A 22,975-nucleotide genomic window follows, 5' to 3' on the forward strand; every position below is an offset into this window, starting at 1 on the left:
CCACAAGGAGTATAAACCTAAGCCCTTTGCTCCTATTACTCCTCGAACATACAATATAGCAACAAAAACATCTAACTTAGCCAGAGATAACTTCCAGCCTTTATTTCCAAGTTGCCAGTGAGCTTCAGATTCTGTACATTTCTTTAGTTGCAGTAAGATATCATCATCAATAAAAAGCTTGAAAACACTAGACACTTTGTCCTCAGAAACATGACTTTTTGCAAAAGATGTTGGTCCTGCTGTTTCTTTTAGAACATTATTAGCAGGAACACGGCCGTAGACTGAATTTTTGAAATTTATTTCTTTCCATATAGTGTTATCAGGAGCTGTAAAAACAGTTTTGCAAATACCCTGATCCATTCTTGCCCATTTATTTTTGCTGAGTTCTTCATTTACTTCGCTGTCCTCGGATTCACTGGAATTCATCTTCAGTTTCTACAGAAAAATTATAAATTTCACCTCCGTCAGACTCATTTTCAGATAGCTCCTGCAACAATTTTTTAATTTCTTCATCCGTAAGACCTCTTTTCCGCTTATTGGTTTGGTTTATTGAAACGTGGAGGACTTTCTAAGGGAAACTGACTCGTATACACATTACACATCTTTTCCGCTTATTAGGCATATTTTGTAAAAGTTGGAAAATCGTCAGAAAATTTGACTATCAGAAAATGATAGGGAATATATTTTAGCATAAGATTCTCACAGTGTAAAGGAAAGGTGATAATGAACTTGACAGCAGAATTCATATGTACTGAAATACTGATTTGGGATTACCAAGAAAACATCTGTCCTAACTGTTATCACCGGCAGTAAGTAAACTGAACTAACAAACGGGAAAATACATCTGTAAAATAAACTATTTCTGAAAAGAAATGTAAGCATGAAAAACCCTGCATCTACCTTTCTTGCAATATTTTCTTCAAACAAATAAATAATTGCAAACTAGGGAACAACAACTTATGTAGACATTACAAAGTAGTGAGATCACCCAGGTTTTTATCCATCTGGGAGATAGTATGAATGCAATCAAAAAATCCTTATCAGTGAATGTTTTTTATGGGTTATTTGACAATGCCTCAAGCAAACAGAGGGATAAAAGTAAAGGGGTCAAAATAACCCCTGTCCGCCATTCTGGGAATACATACCAATATTTCAAAAACTAACAAACCTACAATGCTGAATTTTTTTTTTTACAAATATTTGTTATCTATTTAGGAAAAGTCAAAAAATTCCAAACGATTTCTTCCAATAAAACAAAAGTAATCAATGGTCAAAAGTGTTCAGGGGTCGAAATGACCCCTACCGCCATTCTAGTGTTAACAAACCTGTGTAGATTTCTTCATAATTAGAACTTGCCGAAGAATGTAATGACAGAACAATTTTGTAAGCACTGAAATAAGAACACTGAGATGCAAATGCACAAAAATACTGATGGTGTAGATACTGGATGTTTAGTGCGTCCATCCATTTTGAAGAAGCAGCAGACAAGCTGGATTAAATTCCTTTTTTTTTTTTTTTTATTTAAATTATCATTTTGTGGCCACAATTCACTTGGCACTCCACTTGTGCCTATTAAAGACCATTTGCAATTTTTGATATTATTGCCATGGAAGCGAATATAGCAGCTCATACGTGATTACAGCAAAGCATTTGGCGAAGAGGAAAGCAAAAGTGACATTCAAAGAAAGAAGGGAAGGAGTGAAAAGTTTGAGTTTTTTAGTTTTGGTTTAGAATTTGGTGATTGGTCAAGATTCATCTGCATTAAGGGTTACATAAGATCGCATTATTAATTTAAATGACGCAGTTTAGACTTACAGCTCTGTTTTTAAGACAGATAGATAAGTTCCCAAATGAAATAAAAAATAAAAGAGGTTATAGGGAATTAAATTTAGAAGTTTGCTTTCATATTTTTATCTTACATAGGTGTTAGTTTGGTACATTTATATTTACAATATTGGCAACACCAAGTTCTCTTCTCTGTGTGTGAGCTATGGATGCCGATGTAATATTGTGCACGTGTTGTTAAGTTTCAATAAAAAATGTGAAAAGATACGTTTCTTATTTTTCGACTTGCTTCTTCATATGATATCGATTTATTTAACATGGTAGCAGTTCTCGTGGTTTGTGAATATGAATGAAGAATTTAGTAGTTATAATTTGTTTTAAAAGTTACCGGTACTAGCGTAAAAATGGCATGTACAAGAAGCGATATCGGCATACCGCTATTTGATGGTTCAGACTATTTTAATTGGAAAGTGCTTATGATGAAATTTCTTCAATTTAAAAAGTGTAAAGATGTGGTTCAGTGAAAAGTCAGTGAAAACGATGACGTGGAAAAATGGGAAGAAAAGGATATACAAGCTACAAATTACATTTACGGTGCCATAACAAACAAGCAATTGGAATACATTCACGAGTGTGAGACTGCATTTGATATAATTACGAAATTTGATGCAATGTATTTAAAAACTTCAACATCTCTACAAATTGTTTGTAGAAATAACTTAGAATGTGTGAAACTGAAAAATTATCCTGATGTAAATATATTTTTCGATGATTTTGAGAAGTATGTGAACGAACTGAAACATGCCGGCGCCACCGTGACGGAACAAGAAAAATTGAACTATATGCTAAGAGCATTACCTTCAAATTACAGTCACATTGGTGACTTAGTAGATGTATTACCAGAGAAGGACAGAACAGTCGATTACCTAAAGAGCAAAATCAAATCAAAATTACTTGAAGAGAAAAATGATTATGAAGATCGTGCACCAGCAGAAAAATCAAATGTGTTCAAAATCGAAACAAGCAAATCGGGTCCACAAGGGAATGTCTGTTATAATTGTGGAAAACCTGGTCACATTAAAAAGAATTGTTGGCATGTCCATCAAAGGAACTATCATTCTAATGGCTCCACTAATTATCGCGGTCGAAGTTCTTCAAACAATCGAGGACGTAGTCGTGCTTTTAGTGGACATCGTGAACGTGGAACATATTCTAACCAGAGAATAAACAGTCATCAAGGCAATAGTTTTCACACCACTGTTATTGAAAGTAACATGACAAGTTCCAGTGCAAATACTGTGATGAATAAAAATGAAATCGATTGGTTACTGGATAGCGGATGCACAGACCACATTATAAACATTGATGAATATTTCAAAGAGCAAGTCACTTTGAAGGATCCTATTCAAGTGAAAGTTGGTGACGGAAGGATTTTGAAAGCTACAAAGGTTGGCAATATAATAGTTTCTTTTCCTGTATATAACTCTGAATCTATTGTAACATTGAAGAATGTATTTTATGTAAAAGAAATGAAAGCAAATTTATTAAGTTATTCGAAGATTACTGATAATCATAAAATAGTTTCAAAAGAAAAGTTTTCTAAAATATATGATGTCAATGGTTCATTAGTAGCAGTAGCAAAGAAAGAAGAAAGATTATATAAAGTAAAGAGTTATGTTAAAAATAGTAAAATATTTGCAAATTTGACCAACAGTAAGTTAACGTTAAAAGAAAAATTGCACCGTTCATTTGGACATGTAAATTTTAAATATCTGGATATTATGTGCAAAGATCAGCTATTAGAAGGAATCCCTAAAGAAATAGAAACCGAATATATGAAGTGTGCCATATGTATTGAAAATAAAATGCACAATTTACCATTCAAGAATAATAGAAGAAAAGCAGAAGATATTCTGGAGATTATACATACAGATGTAAATGGACCTCACAGAACAATTGGATGTAATGGTGAGAAATACTTTGTGAGTTTTATTGATGATTATAGCAAGTTGGCAAAAATTTATTGTATCAAATCTAAGGATCAAGTCTCTGATTGCTTAATTGAATATGTAAATGAAATTCAAAATTTAACAGGGAAGACTATCAAAGAACTAAGATGTGATAATGGTAGTGAATATATGAATAGCAAGATATACAAATTTGCAAGAGAAAAAGGTTTCAAGATAAAGTCATGCCCACCATATGTACACGAATTAAATGGTACTGCTGAGCGTTACAACAGAACTATAATGGTTATGGCAACATGTCTTTTAGCCGAAGCAAAAGTTGACAGACGTTACTGGCCTGAAGTAATTAAAACTGTTGCTTATTTGAAAAACAGGACATTAACAAATACTATTGTAAAGAAGACACCATATGAAATATTTTTCAATAGGAAACCATCTGCTAATGAATTGAAATTATACGGAAGTAGAGTGTATGTAAGAATACCAGAAGAAAAGAGAAAGTCGAAGTGGGATAAAAAGGCTGAATTTGGAATTTTACTTGGGTATACAGAAGTTGGATATAGAGTTTTGATGAATAACAGAATAATAGTTGCCAGACATGTTGATATTATTGAAGAAGACATAATGTATGTAGGTTGTGATTATGAAGATAAGAATGATGATACAAATAAGAAAAATGAACCTCAAGAAGTGTTGTGTGAATCGAGTAATGATAACTCCAAGGACAGTGTGATAAATGAAGATGAAAGAAAAAGTGGAATGAGACCAAAAAGGCAAATCAAACCACCAGTTCGATTTCATGAAGAATTCGGATACTACTGTGTTAGTGCAAATTTTTGTGATGCTACAGTTCCAGTTAACTTTGAGGAGGCGACAACATGCAGTGAGGCTGGACATTGGAAAGAGGCAATGGACAGTGAAATGAACAGTCTTGTTAAAAATAACACTTGGACACTAGTGACTAAACCAGAGGATAAAGCAATTCTAGATGTGAAGTGGGTATTCAAAAGAAAACCAGGTAACGTTTTTAAAGCTAGATTAGTGGTTCGAGGTTTCCAGCAAAAAGATAGTATTGAGGACACTTACTCCCCTGTCATCAAGATGCAAACCTTAAAATTGTTACTTTCATATTCCTGTCAGTATAATTTAAATATTCATCAAATGGATGTTGAGACTGCCTTTTTAAATGGTTATGTTGTGTCTGAGGTTTATGTTAAACAGCCACAAGGCTATAATGATAATTCGAATAGAGTGTATAAATTAAAGAAAGCACTATATGGGTTGAAAGAAAGCCCTCGTGCTTGGTATGAGTGTTTTAACGAGTATATTGAGAGTCTAGAATTTCGTAGAAGTAAATATGATTATTGTCTTTATGTAAAATCTGAAAATGATGTATTTGTATATATTCTTTTATTTGTTGATGATTTGTTAATATGTTGCAGAGATAATCAGGTAATTAATGATATTAAGGAACAACTACATAATAAATTTAAAATGAAGGATTTAAATAAAGTAAAAAGCTACATTGGAATTGATATTGAATATGATAATGAGAAAAGTAATATCTTAACACTGAGTCAGGAAAATTATATTGAATCTTTAGCTAAACTGTATGGTATTAAAAATTCAAAGCTTTATGATACACCAATGGAGACTAATTTAAATCAAAATGTCAAATATAGAAATCTAATAGGAGCACTCTTGTATATTAGTCATGGTACTAGACCAGACATATCTTTCAGCGTAAATTATTTAAGTAGATTTCAAAATTGTTATGATGAGACACATTTCAAATACGCTTTGAGAGTTTTAAAGTATTTGTACTTAACAAAACATCTAAAATTAACCTATAGTAAAAATCTTAAAACTGATATTATAAATTGTTATGTTGATGCTGATTGGGCAGGTGATATTGTTGACAGAAAGTCAACTACTGGGTTTGTTATTGAATTATTTGGTAATCCAATTTACTGGAAATCCAAAAAGCAAAATTGTGTGACAAAATCTTCCACTTTTGCCAAATATATTGCTCTATCTGAGGCTGTGACAGAAATTAATTTCTTGAAAAATGTTGTGAATGATGTTTTTGCTGATATAACTCACTCCATTAAAATTTATGAAGATAATTCAGGAGCTTTGGCCATTGCTAATTATGGGAACTTCACTAAAAATTCAAAACACATAGAAGTTCAATATCATTATGTTCACGAAAATGTTCAAAATGGAGTAATTGAAATTGTAAAGATTGATTCAGAATCAAATATTGCAGATATCTTTACTAAGTCTTTAGGAAAGATTAAATTTATGAAATTTAGAGAAGGTTTGAAATTGAAATAAATTTTGTATACTGTTTATTTAAGTGATGTTTGTTTAAATATATTTGCTTGAAATGAAATAGATTTTGGTAATGTCCTTATGTAAACTAAACTGTGTTTAACTTTGATTTTAACATTTAAGTTAATGAAAGAAACTTTTTTAAAAATAATTTGTGTTAAGTGTTGAATGTTATTGTTTATATCTATGCTTAATTGTAAATGGTAAAGATGAAAAGATTGCTTATATCTATGTTTGTTTGTAATTAGTAAATATAAATGTAAGGAGGCGTGTTAGTTTGGTACATTTATATTTACCGTATTGGCAACACCAAGTTCTCTTCTCTGTGTGCGAGCTATGGATGCTGATGTAATGTTGTGCATGTGTTGTTAAGTTTCAATAAAAAATGTGAAAAGATACGTTTCTTATTTTTCGACTTGCTTCTTCATATGATATCGATTTATTTAACAATAGGATATAACAAAATACGATTAGTGACCTCAAAATTAACTATTCTAGATTTGGTGTTCTTTCCCCTAAATTCATCTCTTATTCCAAATTCAAGATCTTTCCATGTTGCATAATGCTGCTTGAAAAAGGTAACTAAAAATTAACCAATCACAGCCTCAAGTACTTTCTGCATCTACTACGTATAAATACTCAGCAACTATGTCATTCCTTTCCCTAGCATTTATCCTGTAAACGACCCTGCGCTGCTTTTGCTGTCCTGTCCAAACTGCTTATGTCATAAAAACCTGTGTATATGGAGATTTTTGTGTTCTCACTGTAATTAAAAAATATCCTGTCTGTAAAAAGATGATTTTTGATATGTGCAAAACTAAAGATTGAATGATTTGTTGAAATCCAGTTTTGTTATCTTCATCTGTATGCCTTAACCATCAGCCATGGCGGATATCAAAAGCTGCTAAAAGTACCAGTGGCAGAATCATGTGCTCAGTTTTTTATTTCCCTTATATATTGGTAAATTGTGCATTTTTGCTTTAAAAATTACTCAATTATTTTGTTCATATCTTCTGGTTAAGATTTTTATGCTTTTAGTTAACATGCATGCAATAGTTGTAGAATTATCAACAAAAGTTGTTTGAATGCTGTTAAGCCTAATTTTTTTTTACCATAGCAGCCATATTTGTATACATTTGAAACTTAACAGAATAGTGAATTTAGTCTTTCTGTGTCTCCGTTATCTTTTTACCGAGTGGGACCAAAATTAAACTTTCATTTTTTTGCACTTAAAAACTGCCTTCTTGCTCGCTGGCCTAACTGTTTATTTTTGCATTAGCCCAAAGCAGCAATCTGCCCAGAAGGTCTATTAATTTCGTTTTGGCATTTTGCATCAATTCGTTTTTGAAATTGTTAAAAAAAAAGTAAATCAAAATTAAAAAAAAAAAAAAAATATGTAAATTTTCAAATTTTTTATTACAACCAAAGGGGCTTTTTTTAACATTTTGTGTGTTACCTTTATTTATTAAATATCATGTTCTTCACACTGAAAACCAGAAAATTCAATTCAACAGAATATCACAAAATATTTAAAAGAGCATATCTTTAGAATTTTTGGTACACAATTTCACATGCTGGAGATAAAAATGTCCCTTCATACAGTGTTGCCATTGCTTGCTTAGAAATCATTGAGTTTTTAACCAAAAACTCATAAATGCTTTATAAAATATGAAATAGATAATAAAATAAATTCCAAATTTGGGCTTCCAGATGCCCATATTCAAATCCTTCATTATTTAATTTCTTTAAATATAATATAGGGCTGTATTATTTGCCGGCAACAATTTAAAAAGTGATTCACCATTTATAGTGAATCAACACAAAATGATAAAACGAAATTAATAGCCCTTCTGGGCAAATTGCTTCTTTGGGCAATTTGACGGCAAAATGATTATGCGTTTGTGATCATGTGATATCTTTTTCTCGGCAGGTCTTGCGATAAATTTTTATGTAAACAAATGTTTAGAATACGGAATGTAACAGATATTGTTTTCTTACTAGGTTTGTTTATTCTTTTTCTCGAATTACCTGATTAATGATACTTGGATTATATTTCAGTCTAATAAGTTTTTGTGTGAGATGTGTTGTGAATAAAAATAAAGAAAAACTTGAACAGTATGGTCTTCATGGGAGAATCATGTTTACTCTTCAGTGTGATATATATATATATATATATATATATTTGATATTGCTGTTGAATTTGATTTTCTGGTTAAGTACAAGGAATGGGATATTTAATAAAAAAAAAAAAGGTAACACACAAAACATGGTAACAACAGAATTTTTTTTTTTTTTTTTTTTTTTTTTGTAAAGTTAATAATAAAATATAAGGGTAATTGTAAATAAGCATATTAATTTATTACAGTTAAATATATTATAAGGTTCATATATTAATTAACCGATTATTATGATTTTGACCTTTACTATAACTTTCTTCTTCCATATTCCTCATCAGAATGCAAATTAGTGTTAACAGTATATGTCCTGAGGGTTTTGAATATTAGAGAGAGAGCTTCTGACACTTGTGTACTTGTATTACATTCTTAGAATTTTTCTTCAGTTCTGTCTAAAAGTGATTCTTATAGCTTTTGCATTGTCTTGCTAGCTGTTTTAGACTTATATACTGGTAAAATATTGAGCCAATGTATAGCTTATTTTTTAAATGTGTTGCCTTCTGCTATAGCAGAAGTTGTGCCTTTTATATTCAGACTAAATAAAAAGGTTATTTTAAAACTTTCCTTAGTAGTACATGAATTAAGGACACAGCAATAACTCATTATTTTGTCTGGTAGGGTCTGCAGGGCTTAATTTCCAGATAAATAGCAACCTGCAATTGAGCTGAATAATCTCTTCCTAAACTATAACTCTCTCACACAAAATTGCTTTTTTCTAAAGTAAGGAAAGAACAAATAGAGCATATTTCTATTAAAACTCATTCTAGCAATCAGTAGCTTACTAAATGAGATGCACTCTTTCTTCTAAAACTTCTCAAATTTGGAATTTAAAACTTGTGTATGCCATGTAGAGGCATGTAAAATAATGATTGAGAGAAACATATTAGATTTTAACTATATATGTTAAAATGGAAGTTGTACTTTCATTGGAGCTCTTCACATATTTTCATTGAAAAATATAGTGTCAATATATAAAACAATTGAGTTAATATAAAATACATAGTAAGGCTATTTTCGTTATATCTAGATATGATATTTATTTATATCAAGCCAAAGAAGGAAATTAATTTTATAACAATGTTTCATTTGTAATGAAAGCATGCTACCAAAAAAAAAATTGTTGTTCTCTTCCAGTGTTGACGATGATAAACACAGAGCAAATAGCAAATTCAAAAGCACTTTACTCCTTACTCATTCCAAAATGCATAGTAGTCACTATACAGCTGTAGTTCCATTCCAAAAACTCATGAAGCATTTTTTACTGATACCTAAATATCACAGGGGTATACATGCAGATCAAAATTAATTTAGATTTGTTGATTATATTAAAATAACATATAAGAAAAATTAAATTATGGTATACATTTTAAAGCATTTATTTTAAATATGCAGCATGTTTCAAAAAGAATATAGCATTTCGATTGCATATATTTATTAAACTCTATGACATATGAATATGAAACTTTACACACATATGTACGAACCTCTCAAGTTCAGATTACAGGTGTTCAATATGTCCTCCATCAGTGACACGAACAGTATCACATCAATACTCAAATACCTCCCATACTTGGGCAAGCATGTTCGTCGTCACTGATGTTATGACAGTATGGATCCGGTTCTTCACCTCTTCCAGGTTCTGTCGGAGTGATGGTACATAAATGTTGTCTTTAATGAAACCCCACAGTAAGAAGTCACAGGGTGTCAAATCCGGCCATCTGAGACATGCTAAGTCGGAGCTCCTTGACGACCAATCCAACGGTTTGGTAGAGTTTCATTCAGATAATCGCGCACTTGGCGACACCAGTGGATGAGGCATCTTGTTGAAAAGTAAAGTTGTCTTCATGCAGCCTTGGAAACAACTAGTTTTGTAACATAGCGAGATACTGCTGACCATTAACCATGTTTCCCTCAAAGAAGAATGGGCCGTAAACAGATGATTGGGATATCGCACAAAACACATTGATTTTGGGTGAATCTCGTACATGTTCAGTGGCTGCATGCAGATTTTGTATGCCCAAATTCGAACATTGTGTTTGTTTACATGACCACTAACATGAAAAGTCGTTTCATCACTGAACACGACGCGTTTTGCGAAAGTGTTATCATTGTCAATAGCATCAATAATCTTGTTACAAAATGCCACACGTTTGCATTTGGCATCAGGGCGCAGAGCTTGTAACAAATGTAACTTGTACGGCTTCATATCCAACCAACATCTTAAAACATGCCAAATTGTTATTGTAGGCAGTTGTAACTCAGCACTAGTATGACAAGTTGATTTTGAAGGACTACGTTGGAAAGCAGTTTTAATTTGTGCTACATTTTTGTCAGGAACACAAGGGTGGTGGTCAGGATTCTTTCCTTTACATACACATCCTGTATTTACAAACTGTCAATACCATTTGCGAATGCTCCAGCCATTGGAGGATCACTTTGGTACCTCAACTTGAAATGTCTTTGCACTGTAATCACAGAATTGCACTTCGCAAACTCGAGAACACAAAATGATTTCTGCTGCAGAGTAGCCATTTTAAACATGTGACGGTTACCACGCAAAACAGAAGACAACTGACATCTAGCGACTATTAATATAAACTAGACTATGTATTCGTTTCGCCAATAGCCGAACCGAGGCGCAGTGGTCGATAGTTTGGACAAAATAACACTTTATAATACGTATATTCTTTTTTAAACACTCTGTATTATAAACACTTAATTTTTTTAATTAAAAGCCAATTAAATTATATGCTATTCAACTGCCCAATAAAATGCGATTTTTAATAAAAAAAGTAAAGGGCAAACATTTGATTATTTTGGTATTTAAAAAAATTTATGCATGGCCACTTGTATTTAATAAAATACAATCAAAAATTTCACAGTACAAACTTCCTGTTTACTGGAACAACTAGTAAGAATTTATTTGCAAACTATCAACCAAAGTGATACTTTACTAAATGCTTATTCCTATTTAAAACACAGTATTTGCAGGAGGTCACATCAGATTCTTTTAGATAAATTTCATCCAGCATTATATATTTTCTTTTCAACTAAATTTCATCTACTGCAAAATCATATTATTTTTGTGTGTATGTTCTTTAACAGCTGTTTTTTTTTTTTTTTTTTTTTTTTTTTTTCCCTAAGTTCTCTACTCCAAAAATAAATTAGTTGGTTTGTATATCTTATGTTTTATGTTAAAAAAAAAATAGCTGAATTTGTTATCATTGATTATCTTGATGTTATTAAAATTATAAATTTTATTTAATATTTTTAGATACTTCACATTTAATAAATAACACATTTTTCTGTTTTCTCAAAAGGGAAAATGATTGAAGATTATTGGGGTCCTTCTAAAAAACTGTTAGGAGATATGAAATTTTTAGATGGTTTAAAAAACTATGACAAGGTGATTATAATTTTTATACACATTTTTATGCAAATGGATCTATTGCATTATTATTGTTGGCAATTTTGATTGAAATACATGTACCTAAAAGTGATATAAACTATAGTGATAGAAAAATAAGTGCAATAATATAAAAATTATTCAGATGGAAATTATGCGTTACAAATGTAATGCTTTTATTTCTTTTTTCTTTTTATATTATTTATTGTTTTTCATATTATATTCATGTAATGACATATGTATTATTTGCATACTTAATTAAATACGCTGCTAATAATTAAGAGGAAAAAGTAGTGGAATACTAGTATTTTGCACCAAGTATAGTTAATAGTGGAGAAAATTAATGCAAGGGTGTTTTCAGTGTTTGCTGTAAAGGTAACATAACTACGGACTAATTTTATTTAGAATGCCTTCTGTAAATATGTTCCATAGAATAATATTTATTGCAAAGGTAATAATAAATTACTTCCCTGGAAAAAATACTGAAATTTAATTTCATAAATTCCATTGGCTCTGCAAAATAAGAGCATGCACAGTACAAAGTCTGTGATTTGGAATTGTCAAAACTTCAGCAATTTTAGATTTCGGAAATTTCTGAATTATTCAGAATTTATTTGGAAATTTAGTTACAAAATTCCATTGTTTAAGTCTTGTAATTGTTGTGTCAAGAATTCTCATTAAACTGTCAATCTTTTTGTTTTGTTTTGTTTTGTTTGTTTGTTTGTTTGTTGTTATTCCCAGCAACCTCTTTCTCACTTCCTTCATTGTCGGTAGCAGTATTTCCTGGATTTACAAAAATACGACACATTTCGCCATCCATTTGTTCACTGATGGTATTTGTTCACCTTTGCTTATGGTATCTGAAAAACCATCAAATGTGTGGCTATCATCATGGCCAAGCATTTTAAAAAATATTTGCAGGCATATCCTCCCATGACCTTGCAATGCTCTACATATCAGATTTTATATTAAAATATTTCACAAAATTTTAGATGGTGTTGCACTGTTTAAAACATGTAGCATAGATTTTAAAAAGACTACTTTGCATCTGCGTTTCAGTGTGTGCAGTATTCCAATATCCATTGGCTGAATGATGAATGTACAATTTGAAGGAATAAGATGGAGGTTGTCTTTTATTGAAACTAAGTGAAATGTGAGCTGGACAGTTGCTATTAATAAGGCCAGTTTTTGCATCATTTGGTAAATCAACCAGTTTCAGATGCTAGCCAGCTCTTGAGTATGAACTGATTTTGCAAACCAATCATTAATTAATTTTTGAGTCATAAACTCTCTTTTATCTGAACTATTAATATGCCTTTATACATTTTTTTCAGAATCCTCATTTTAGCTTAATTGACACTGAAACATGCATTTGCTTTGCAGATCTTGCTACAGAAAAACTCTTTTTCTAATTCTTAACTGTATTTTTCACATAATTAAAAATCCACATTTGATTTTGATAAGATAGCTGTAATAAATAGTCTGCAAAATATAATAAGCTGGGAAAAATAAGTTAAGGAATAATGCAATTTGCTTATTATTTGAGGTTAAGTTTCTCAGAATCGAATTCTTTCTCCTTTCCCATTGCTATGCCAACAAAAGAAAGCTAGTAAGAGCATCTACCTCCACACAAATATGCCATTAAACTTCCTCTTGTGTTTAGGTTAGATAGAAAAATGCTATCTCCTTCCACAACCACTTAAGGGCCGAAAGTGTGGTTCTGGCCAAAGTCATCACAATGTAAATCAATTTATTTTCATTGGCCACAGTGTTTAATTCTATCCAAGCAGGTGTTTGAAAGTGACTTACAGGAATTTCGATTAGGTGGGAGAAAAATCCCTTTTATGGGACTACTGCTTTTTCTTGAAAATATTCTTCATTCCTAAACTTTATTATATATATATATATATATATATATATATATAAGATTCTCAAAAAAAATTTACTAGTGATCCGGATATTGGACATACAGATTTTAGACTTTGTACCACGTACAGACACAAATAACAAAACAAAACAAAAAAGTAAAGTTTTAACTTTTGTAAATAATTACATTTTACGACCCAGTTGGAAATACATAATTATTGTTAGCATTAATTTACCATTGTTATTTCTAAGGATAATATCCCTGCAAAAGCTATGAAAGAAATCAGACAAAAATATACATCTAACCCCGAATTTGACCCAGAAAAAATCAAAAGTGCCTCAACAGCTGCCGAAGGTTTATGCCGCTGGGTTCGAGCAATGGATTCGTATGATCAGTAAGTGCTCACTTTATGTATATTTTTAATATTATTTCCTAAAACAATTTCTATGTGCCGTTTTCAGTTTTCATTGTTTGTAAGAAAAGTAGTTTCTATGTGCCTTTTTCATTGTTTGTAAGAAAAGTAATTTGGAAATGTGTGTGTAATTTCTTCAAATTAGCAAAATAAATAAAAATAAATATCCTATTAAAATTGTGTACAGAAAACAATTAAAATGGGGAAAACTATGTCCTTGATAATTATTGATTAACCTCCCTAGTGTAATTTTCTCAAGGCTTCTGATGACAATTCTTTTTTACTTATGTTTAATACTGAAAAATTATTTTACATGATAAATGTTTTATTGCTATATAATAAGTTTGCTTTATTAATTAATGCTAGTTGTGATTCTTGATTTAAAGAGAGCAGCGCAATCGCATTGTGATAGATGTGTATAGATGTGATGACTCAGTCCTATATTATAGAAAGAACCCATTATTTTTTTAATCGTAGTCGAAACAGTGATAAATATGGTAGACATACAAATTGTGTATTAGATGACTGGAACTTCAGAAAACACAACTAGCTTGACAGGCACAACATCACATTTTTTTCGAATAATTTCTTGTGCTTAGCTTAAGACATCTCATCTTGGTTTACACAACACTATGAATGTTATAAGCGCCCCACAGTTTGATATACGTGTATCTCATCTTTAAACAATAGATGAAAGTAAGGTGATGAGACCTGCGTTAGGTAAGCAAGAGAGGTTAGAAAAAAAGGCTGCATATTCCAGAGCTGGGATATTTATAAACTCAGCTCCTTTGTTTCACATTTGAATAGTGATTAGTCAAGAGCTCTTCAGCAGTGCAAATCATTGCAGATGAAATAATGACATAAATGATGCAGTACAGATTCTTTGAAGGTGATGTAGCCAAATTAAATTTAGAAATTGAAAGGATTATTGCCAAATTACATTAGTAATTTTCTTTCATATTCTATATCTTATGTTCAGTTTCATAAAATTACTTGTTACTTTATTATCTTCACACTAATATTTAAATGAAACAGAATGCTGCAATTAATTACAAGAAAAAGAACATATCTTCATACTGCTTTTTCTTGATTAACATGTTACTTTCTTTAGAAATGTGAGAAATATGCTGTTTAGTCCAATGCTACATAGCCCACCAGCGGCCGAGCGGTAACGTCACTGAACACTGGTAGTTTGGTCCGAGGTTTGAATCCCACAAACGGGCTGGCTGCATGGGTGTTTTCGTGGTTTTCCCCATGAGTAACGTGTATACGAGCCAGTTTCCCTTAAAGAAGTCCTCCACAAAGGCATCGCTCCCTTAAGGCAGATAGCCCTCGAGTGCTTTGTTGTAATCTAATAAACCAATGCTACATATCATTTATTGTTTTAAGTATAAAAAGAGGATTTTTATCTCACTTTCCAGGATCCTTAGGACATTAGTTTGTACAGTTGTTTGCTGCTCTAAATGTCAACTCCTAGAACTGTAAAGATAGACTAATAACTTAGCATTATTTTACTTCTAAAATATAGTAAGTAAAAAATTAGGTGAAGGTTTAAATTTTTGTTTTCATTTACTCATCAGTCTGTTGCTTATATAAGCTGTCCAATGGCATCAAAAGTAAAAACTGCTACTTGAAAGAAAAATATTGAACAGGTATTACAGGCTCATATCAGTGGTGGTTCAGTGATCACAGTGGTCATTATGTCAAATTTTCAAATCAATCCACAATCAATAATAATACAATTAATGACATATGACAATCTGGCAATCTCATATATGTATTTTCTGTTAAGTTTTAAATCAATCTGTGTGAATACATGCAAATAGTGCCCTTTGATCCCTTTCCCATTAAGTGGGTTTATCCATTCTCCCCACTCAAACTCCCATGGAGTTTACATTGTGAGCCCCCCCAAAATTAAAATATAGTATAAATAGTATTAAAGTATATTATAACAGACTTATAAAGAGTCCCATATCTCAAATAGCTTAGGGCGTTATCAGGTCTAAATATGGCTCTGGTATTGAAATATGTATTAAAATTAATACATATGTTTATATGTAAAATATAAATGTATTGGCATAAAATTGTGAATTGTTTACATACTTAAGATGCATATAGTTCAATATTTAATTTTTTTAAGTGCGTCATTATCTTCTGATCTAGTGTTGCCAAAATTGTGGCCCCCAAAAAGGAAGCTCTAGCTCATGCAGAAAGTGATCTGGCTGAAGCTTTAGCAGCCCTCAAAGTGAAACAGGATAGCTTAAAAGAAGTACAAGATAAACTGGCTGAATTAGAAAGGAAACTTGCCCAAGCACAAAAAGAAAAAGAAGGTAAGCAAACATAATATCACCAAAGTGTACTCTTACTCGTTTGTAAATAGGTGTGTAACTGACTCTTATTTTTATTTTTTTAAGTTATATAAATTGGAGTTTTACAAAAAATTCAAAAGTTTATGCATTACGTTATTTACATATGCAGACTAGTGTACATTAAATTTAGCTGTGTCCATATTTACAACATTTTAAACTACAGTGCAAATAAAAGTATAAAATGCAAAAGTTGTGATTGATTTGAAAATACTTTTGAAGTACTTTTTACAGTATCTAATATATATAATGTTGAATGATCTAAAATTCACTTAGTTCGAAAACAAGTTTTTCTAATACTTGCACAATAGCTGCAAAGTAAGATAGCAATAATTTATTTACTAAAGAAATATTGAGCAAAGAGTATGTAACTGTAGTGTAGAATAGTAGTTAGTTGCAATGCTTAACTGATCTTACATTATCTTACTTCTATTTATTAATAACACATAAATATACTACATAGTACTGCTAGTAAAAACATTTTGAAGATCAAACACTCAGTGGTTCCTTGGGAAGAATCTTGAAGACATCCTTAATACTGATATATGAATCAAAATTGTTCACAATATTTCCATCCAAATCGAAATTCTTAGACAATCACTGAAGTCTTAAGTTTCAGACTGCATTTTTCAATGCCTATCCTAAAGTGTTGTCAATCTCTCTTGCAAAATCAAGTTGGTGCACCTTTTTTAACAAATCATTTAACTTCTTGCAACTTAAAGGCACTTTATCTTTGTCAACAATTTTTCATTTGCCATTTGTCTTTGACTCTTCTTCCATGTCTGAAAATTCTGTTACCTTTAATTCCTTTCGCAATTTGTACTTTTTTTGGGGGGGGGGCTTGATTTTCATTCTATGGAAATCAAGTGAAACTGTTGATAACATAACATGAATATTTGCATCGTTTAAAACTTTTTTCATATTTTGAAGTACAGTGTAATCTCAGTTTATGAGTTTAACTTGTTTCTGAAGGTCATCTGTCTACTGAAATATTTGTAAACTGAAATAATTTTTCTCATAGGAATTAATATAAAATCAATTAATTCATGCCTGGACCATAAATGATTATTTATTTATATTTACAACAATACTTTGTTCATAGTATTTAGTTCATAGTTTAAAGTAACGGAAATCATTAATGTAAAGCAAGACAGATAGATACAATATTAAACAGATAAAACAGATGGAAATTTTATTTTACCTATATAAAGGAAAGTGGATGGCATAAGTGGAGATTAATGAAGCAGGTGTTATTGTATAGAAGTGAATTCCATTACATCAAAATGTCAGATACATACCTTTAAGAGAGTTCTTCTTTTATCTTTTCTTTGTGTCAGAGCCTTTGTTGTGCTCAAAATTTGTTTAGTGAGATTTGTTGTTGTCTACATTTTAAAATGTTTCTAAAGTGAGACATGGCATTCTCGTTAAAAACGATTATATTGTAGCTTGCTACTGCTTTAATAGGATGATGCATTCCATGAAATTTTGCATCTTTACCCATCTTGAACAAATTTTGTGGATCAGAGAACTATGATATTTTTTTTTTTCCTTCCAGCTGCTCTGAAGACAATTCTTCTTCCACAATCACCATTTGTAGCTGCTTCTGGGGCTTTAGTTCTTTCTTTTTGAGCAATTTTTAATGGTTTCTAAAAACTCCATTAAATCTTTATTTACTTTCTTTAGCTCATGGTTTTGCCTAGAGACACAATATCATAGATAACAAAATAAGGCCTAAATATTAAAGCACTCAGTCTTTATCTGCATCTGAGCTAATTGAGTCCAGGTTGTATTCATGATACTATTAGTCATTTTGTTGCCAGACTTTGTTAATGGGAATTAAACAATAGAAAATATTAAAATGATCTATCCTGAAGTCCCCAAGTATTAATTATGTGGCATCGGTTACTTCACAATACCTTTGAAAATTATATGTTACCGACTCAAGTTTTCATAACACAATTCTTCATCCAAAGTGTTTTTTCCTCAGACAATTTATGATCTGATGTTCCACTTTGTTGAACGTATGTATGGTTCATTTGTTTACTATTGCAACTTCGATTAATGTGAAGGAGCATGGATCAGCCTTTCCTTGAACATATCCTTGTTTGTGCAGGATATCAGCTAACTTGTGATTCCAGTTTTTAACAGCCTGTTTTAGTTTGTAGATACTTTTATTTAATTTACAGACTTTGTTTGCTTCTGAAGCAGAGATGTAACCTTCTAGTTGCTTCATATATATATCTTCTTTCAGATCTCCATATAGAAAAGCTGTTTTTTACATCAAAGTGATTTACGTGCATCTTCTTTTGAGCTGCTATTGCCAAGATAGTCCTTATTTTGGTATACTTTATGACTGGTGCAAATGTTTTGTCGTAGTCTTGCCCAAACGAATTTTGTTTTAAATGTCCATTTGTTTCCAATTGCTTTCATGAATTTCAACCACAGTTCCTTTTCTTTGTTTTGAAAAGTTTGTAGTTCTTTCCAGTCTTTAGGAACTTTGATTTCTTCATTCTTAGCCATGTATAAGAATCTGTTTGGTGGGATTCCTTTAGTTGTTCTCTGAGATCTTCTCGGTAAAAGGGGAACTTCTTCTGTTTCAATTCCTTCCTCTGTTGTAACATTTGAACATGGTTCAGTCAATTTATTTTCTTTAAAAGGCCATTCTATTTCCTCATTCTGATCATTTAATTGACGAGGTATTTCTTCTTTTATGTTTTCATCAAATATTACACTTCTTCTGATCACAATGTTGTTTGTATGTGGCATGTAAATTCTATAGCCTTTGGTATGGTCACTGTATTCAACAAGAATTCCTTTGTCTGCTCTTTCATCTAGTTTGCTTCTTTTCTGCTTTGGAACTAGGCAATAGGCTGTGCTACCGAAACTGTGATATGGTTTAAATTCAGATTTTTATTATTCCAGAGCTCGTACAGTGTTTTTTCGACTGATCTTGATGGTAGCCTGTTTTGTACATAGGTGGCTGTCATCACCCCAAAATTCTCTTTTGAGTCCTGAATCTAATAGCAGACATCTTGTCATTTCCATCAAGTATCTATTTTCCCTTTCTGCTCTATCGTTCTGTTGTGGTGAATGTGCTACTGAGGTTTAACCCCTTAATGCATTTGCCCGTGTCTCACACAGGCGAAAGTTTCCGGCAAATTTGCACATGCCCGTGTCTCACACGGGCGCCCTTGTATCTCGCGTTATTTTATTTCTAATGCTTGTCTGAGATCCGTTCCAGTAAAAATAAATAGGCTAGATTATAATTAAACTTATTTGACATAGATGGCACCACTATTCAGCATTTTTCTTGTGTAAACTACATGGCGCATTTTGATGATTAGCTATAAGTTTGCTAGGAATTCTTTGCTATAAAGTAGTCGTTTGGTGTGGAAAAGGTAATATATCCATTTTTATTACGTAAATATAATAAAAGTAAGCAGTTAACTGCAAATTATATTACTAAGTGTTTTTGTAATTTAAAAAAAGTTATCTGATAATGAGCGACTCTGACGATGACAATTTTGAATATGATATCAGACAGTTTCAGCGATGAGAGTGATGATTTCTTGAGTGATGGAAGTGAATCGGAAGATAATGACAACGAGATTTTGGATATAGCAAGGAATTGGTATCAAATTAGTATAAATCAACTAAACGTTGCACCACCGAGATTTCGATTTGAAGCTAACCCTGGCTGTTATGCATATATATGACTATGCATGAATATGATTATGCAAGAAAAAAAATAGGTGATTTTTGACCGAAAATTAGAAATTAATGTGTGCCTTAAGGGGTTAATGTTCGATTCCTTCTTTCTTTAGATATTCTTCAATCTCTTTCTGTGTATATTCTCCTCCATTGTCTGTTCTTAAGACTTTTGGCTTCTTTCCAAATTTGTTCTTCATCATGGTTACAAAATGTTTTAATTTGGAGATAGATAGCTTCATCTTTTGTAGCTAGCAGATAGATCGTTGTGTACCTCAAGTGATCGTCGATGAATATTATGAAATATTTCTTTTCTCCTAGTGATGTTGTACCGATTGGTTCACAAATATCTGAATGTATCAAGTCTAGAACTGATTTTGCTAGTTGTTGAACTTGGGATATGGCAATTCAGTCATTTTGCTTCTGCTACAGCATTCGCATTATTTTTCTGTTTGGCTTCTCCATCAATCCTTATTCCAGTTGCCAGGTCATAATTCTTTAGACTCTTGATTTCTTCATAATTTCTGTGTTCTAGTCTTCTATGCCAAAGATCTATGCTATTTTCACTTCTTTCTGCAGCTGCAATTTTGGCTTTTCTTCCTTGCAATTTAATTATGGTATATAGATTTCCTTCTGCTTTAGCAATTCCTATGGTTTTATTTTTCTTCTTTATTCTACAAATATCTTCTTCCAATTCAACTGTAAATCCTTTCTTTGTAGTTTTTCGTATTGATATCAATCCTCCTTCTAGGTCAGGAACGTACAGAACATCCACAGGTCTTACTTCTATTTCGTTATCTTCGTTGTCTGTACAGTATAAGTATCTTTCTCTGATAATTTTGGACTTCATTTGAGTACCGTTAACAATTGTTATTTGCTCAGTTTTGCTTCTATCTAATTTACTGAAAAAGTTTATGTTATTGGTCGTATGACAAGTAGCTCCTGAGTCAACTTGAGTTTTGAAATTTTCTTTCTCTGGTGACTTCGAGCGTTTAATTCTCAGTCTTCTCAATTTTCTTATTTTTGTTTTCATCTTTGTGTGCATCCTCGTTTACAGCAACTTTTGTTTATTTCCATAATTTCCTTTATTCGCTTGCTTTTCATTCTTGAAAAATGAGTTACTTTCATTTTTGTCTTTTTCTTTGTGGTTTAAGCACCTCATTTCTTTTCTAAGTGTCCTAAATTTTTGCAATAATTGCATTTTCGTTGATTGAAATGCTTGAATTTTATGTTAAAATTCGTTTTGAAGGCAGTTGTTTCTTCTGTTCGTGTGTCTTCTTTTCTTCTCAGGGATTCATCGATGAGTTTCATTTTTATGTATTCCAACGTAAGTTCTTCTTATGGGCGTGCTTCTAAAGCTGTAATAAGATTTTCATAGCTTTTTGTCAAGCCGTTTAGTAAGAATGCTGCAATGGGACTGTCCTTTATTTCTTCACCAATTCCTCGCAGTTCATCTACGATTTCGAGCATTTTGTTGATGTGTTCTTCGAGTTTGTATTCATTTTCTGCTTTTAACATATACAGCTTTCTGAGAAAGTAAAGTTTAGATTATCCAGTGGTAATTTATGGCAGAGTATCTTCTCTGTTTGTATTTTTATCCTTCTTAGCTTATCTCGATATATATTTCATGTGTTTAGTTGGAAGTAAACATGCATTCAGTCTCATAATCTAATGTTGAAGGTCTGTGAGGTTCATTTGTTTACTATTGCAACTTTGCTAATTCTAGACATACAGATGAATGAAACAGAACTAAAGTTCTTACCTTGAGAAAGCATAATTCATGCTCCATCAAGTCCAGTTCCTGTTAGCAGGGGTGAGGGGGAAATTAACGTCGGAGTGTACAGCTTCATCACTGTTGTTATCAATTACTCCACACACTTAACATATATTCAAACAATGATTGAAAAAATGAAAGCCATATAAAGACTTTTGTAGAACACAATCTATATTGAGCAAAATTTGTTAATATGCTTATTCATAGCTCAAACACAAACACTTTCATAGTTTTGGAATAAAGTCAATATATCAAGAAATAAATGCTTTGATACCTATTTATTTTTTATTTGCTGATATAAATACTTAATTTAATAGTAATTTACAAATTTTAGCTATTTTTTTTATCTTTATTTTGTGCTGTAGATCTTGAAAATCAAGTTGAGTTATGTGCTACTCAACTAGAACGAGCTCAGCTCTTAATTGGTGGCCTAGGAGGTGAAAAGGATCGTTGGAGTGAATCTGCTGTACAACTTGGAATTCAGTATGATAATTTAACTGGAGATATATTAATTGCTTCAGCTGTGGTTGCTTATCTTGGAGCTTTTACATCAGCTTTTCGACAAGTACAGCTATTTTTATTTAATTATTTAATTTACAATCATAATTAAATTTTAGCATGAGGAAATAACTTTTTTTTAATGTTTTTTCCTCCCTTCAAACAGTATTCTGGTTAATTTTTAGAGCCAGTTTAATTCAGCACTTTTCACAGTTCTTAGCTCCTGAATGGAATTTTTATTCCTTAGATTCATTCTCAGTAATCTCATGATTTATTATAATAATTTAATTTCATGAGTCATTTCTCCATAAATGAATTTAGATCATTTATGTTAATTTTTTCTTGAGTATAATCTCACCTGGCGCAAACATAAGAGAGAACATGGCTGTTTGGGATCCATCTGATTTCAGTTTTTCTGATGCAATTATTCTTTCATTGAATGTTGCCACCATTTAAGAGAAAATATCTGTGTTTCTAATGAACAACTCTGTTCTATATAGACCAGTGTCAGAAAAATCATATTGCGACAATGAATTTCAAGTTTAAATTTTTGTTTTAACAATTGCTGATAATTCTGCCTATTTAGAGTACCTACTATAGGTACTATGCCAATTATTCTTTTAGAAAATTTGCACATCATGAGATGGCTGCATATTGAGATACAGATTTTTAATAAACCACTTT

At 31.5% G+C, this 22,975-nt stretch overlaps 1 protein-coding gene across 3 annotated transcripts in view; it reads left to right on the forward strand.

Annotated features, from left to right (window-relative positions):
- Positions 1-22,975, forward strand: part of Dhc36C (Dynein heavy chain at 36C) — a 338,056-nt gene that overhangs the window by 238,554 nt on the left and 76,527 nt on the right. For all 3 annotated transcript variants that reach the window (XM_085817779.1, XM_085817780.1, XM_085817781.1), the window contains exons 48-51: positions 11,581-11,666; positions 13,785-13,927; positions 16,109-16,275; positions 22,159-22,358. In XM_085817779.1, coding sequence (XP_085673905.1) covers positions 11,581-11,666; positions 13,785-13,927; positions 16,109-16,275; positions 22,159-22,358 — 596 coding nt within the window. The remainder of the gene's footprint in view (positions 1-11,580; positions 11,667-13,784; positions 13,928-16,108; positions 16,276-22,158; positions 22,359-22,975) is intronic.

Source organism: Stegodyphus dumicola, chromosome 5, assembly GCF_044657685.1.
Source record: "Stegodyphus dumicola isolate Sdum_Otavi_A_Nest chromosome 5, ASM4465768v1".
Taxonomy (NCBI): domain Eukaryota; kingdom Metazoa; phylum Arthropoda; class Arachnida; order Araneae; family Eresidae; genus Stegodyphus; species Stegodyphus dumicola.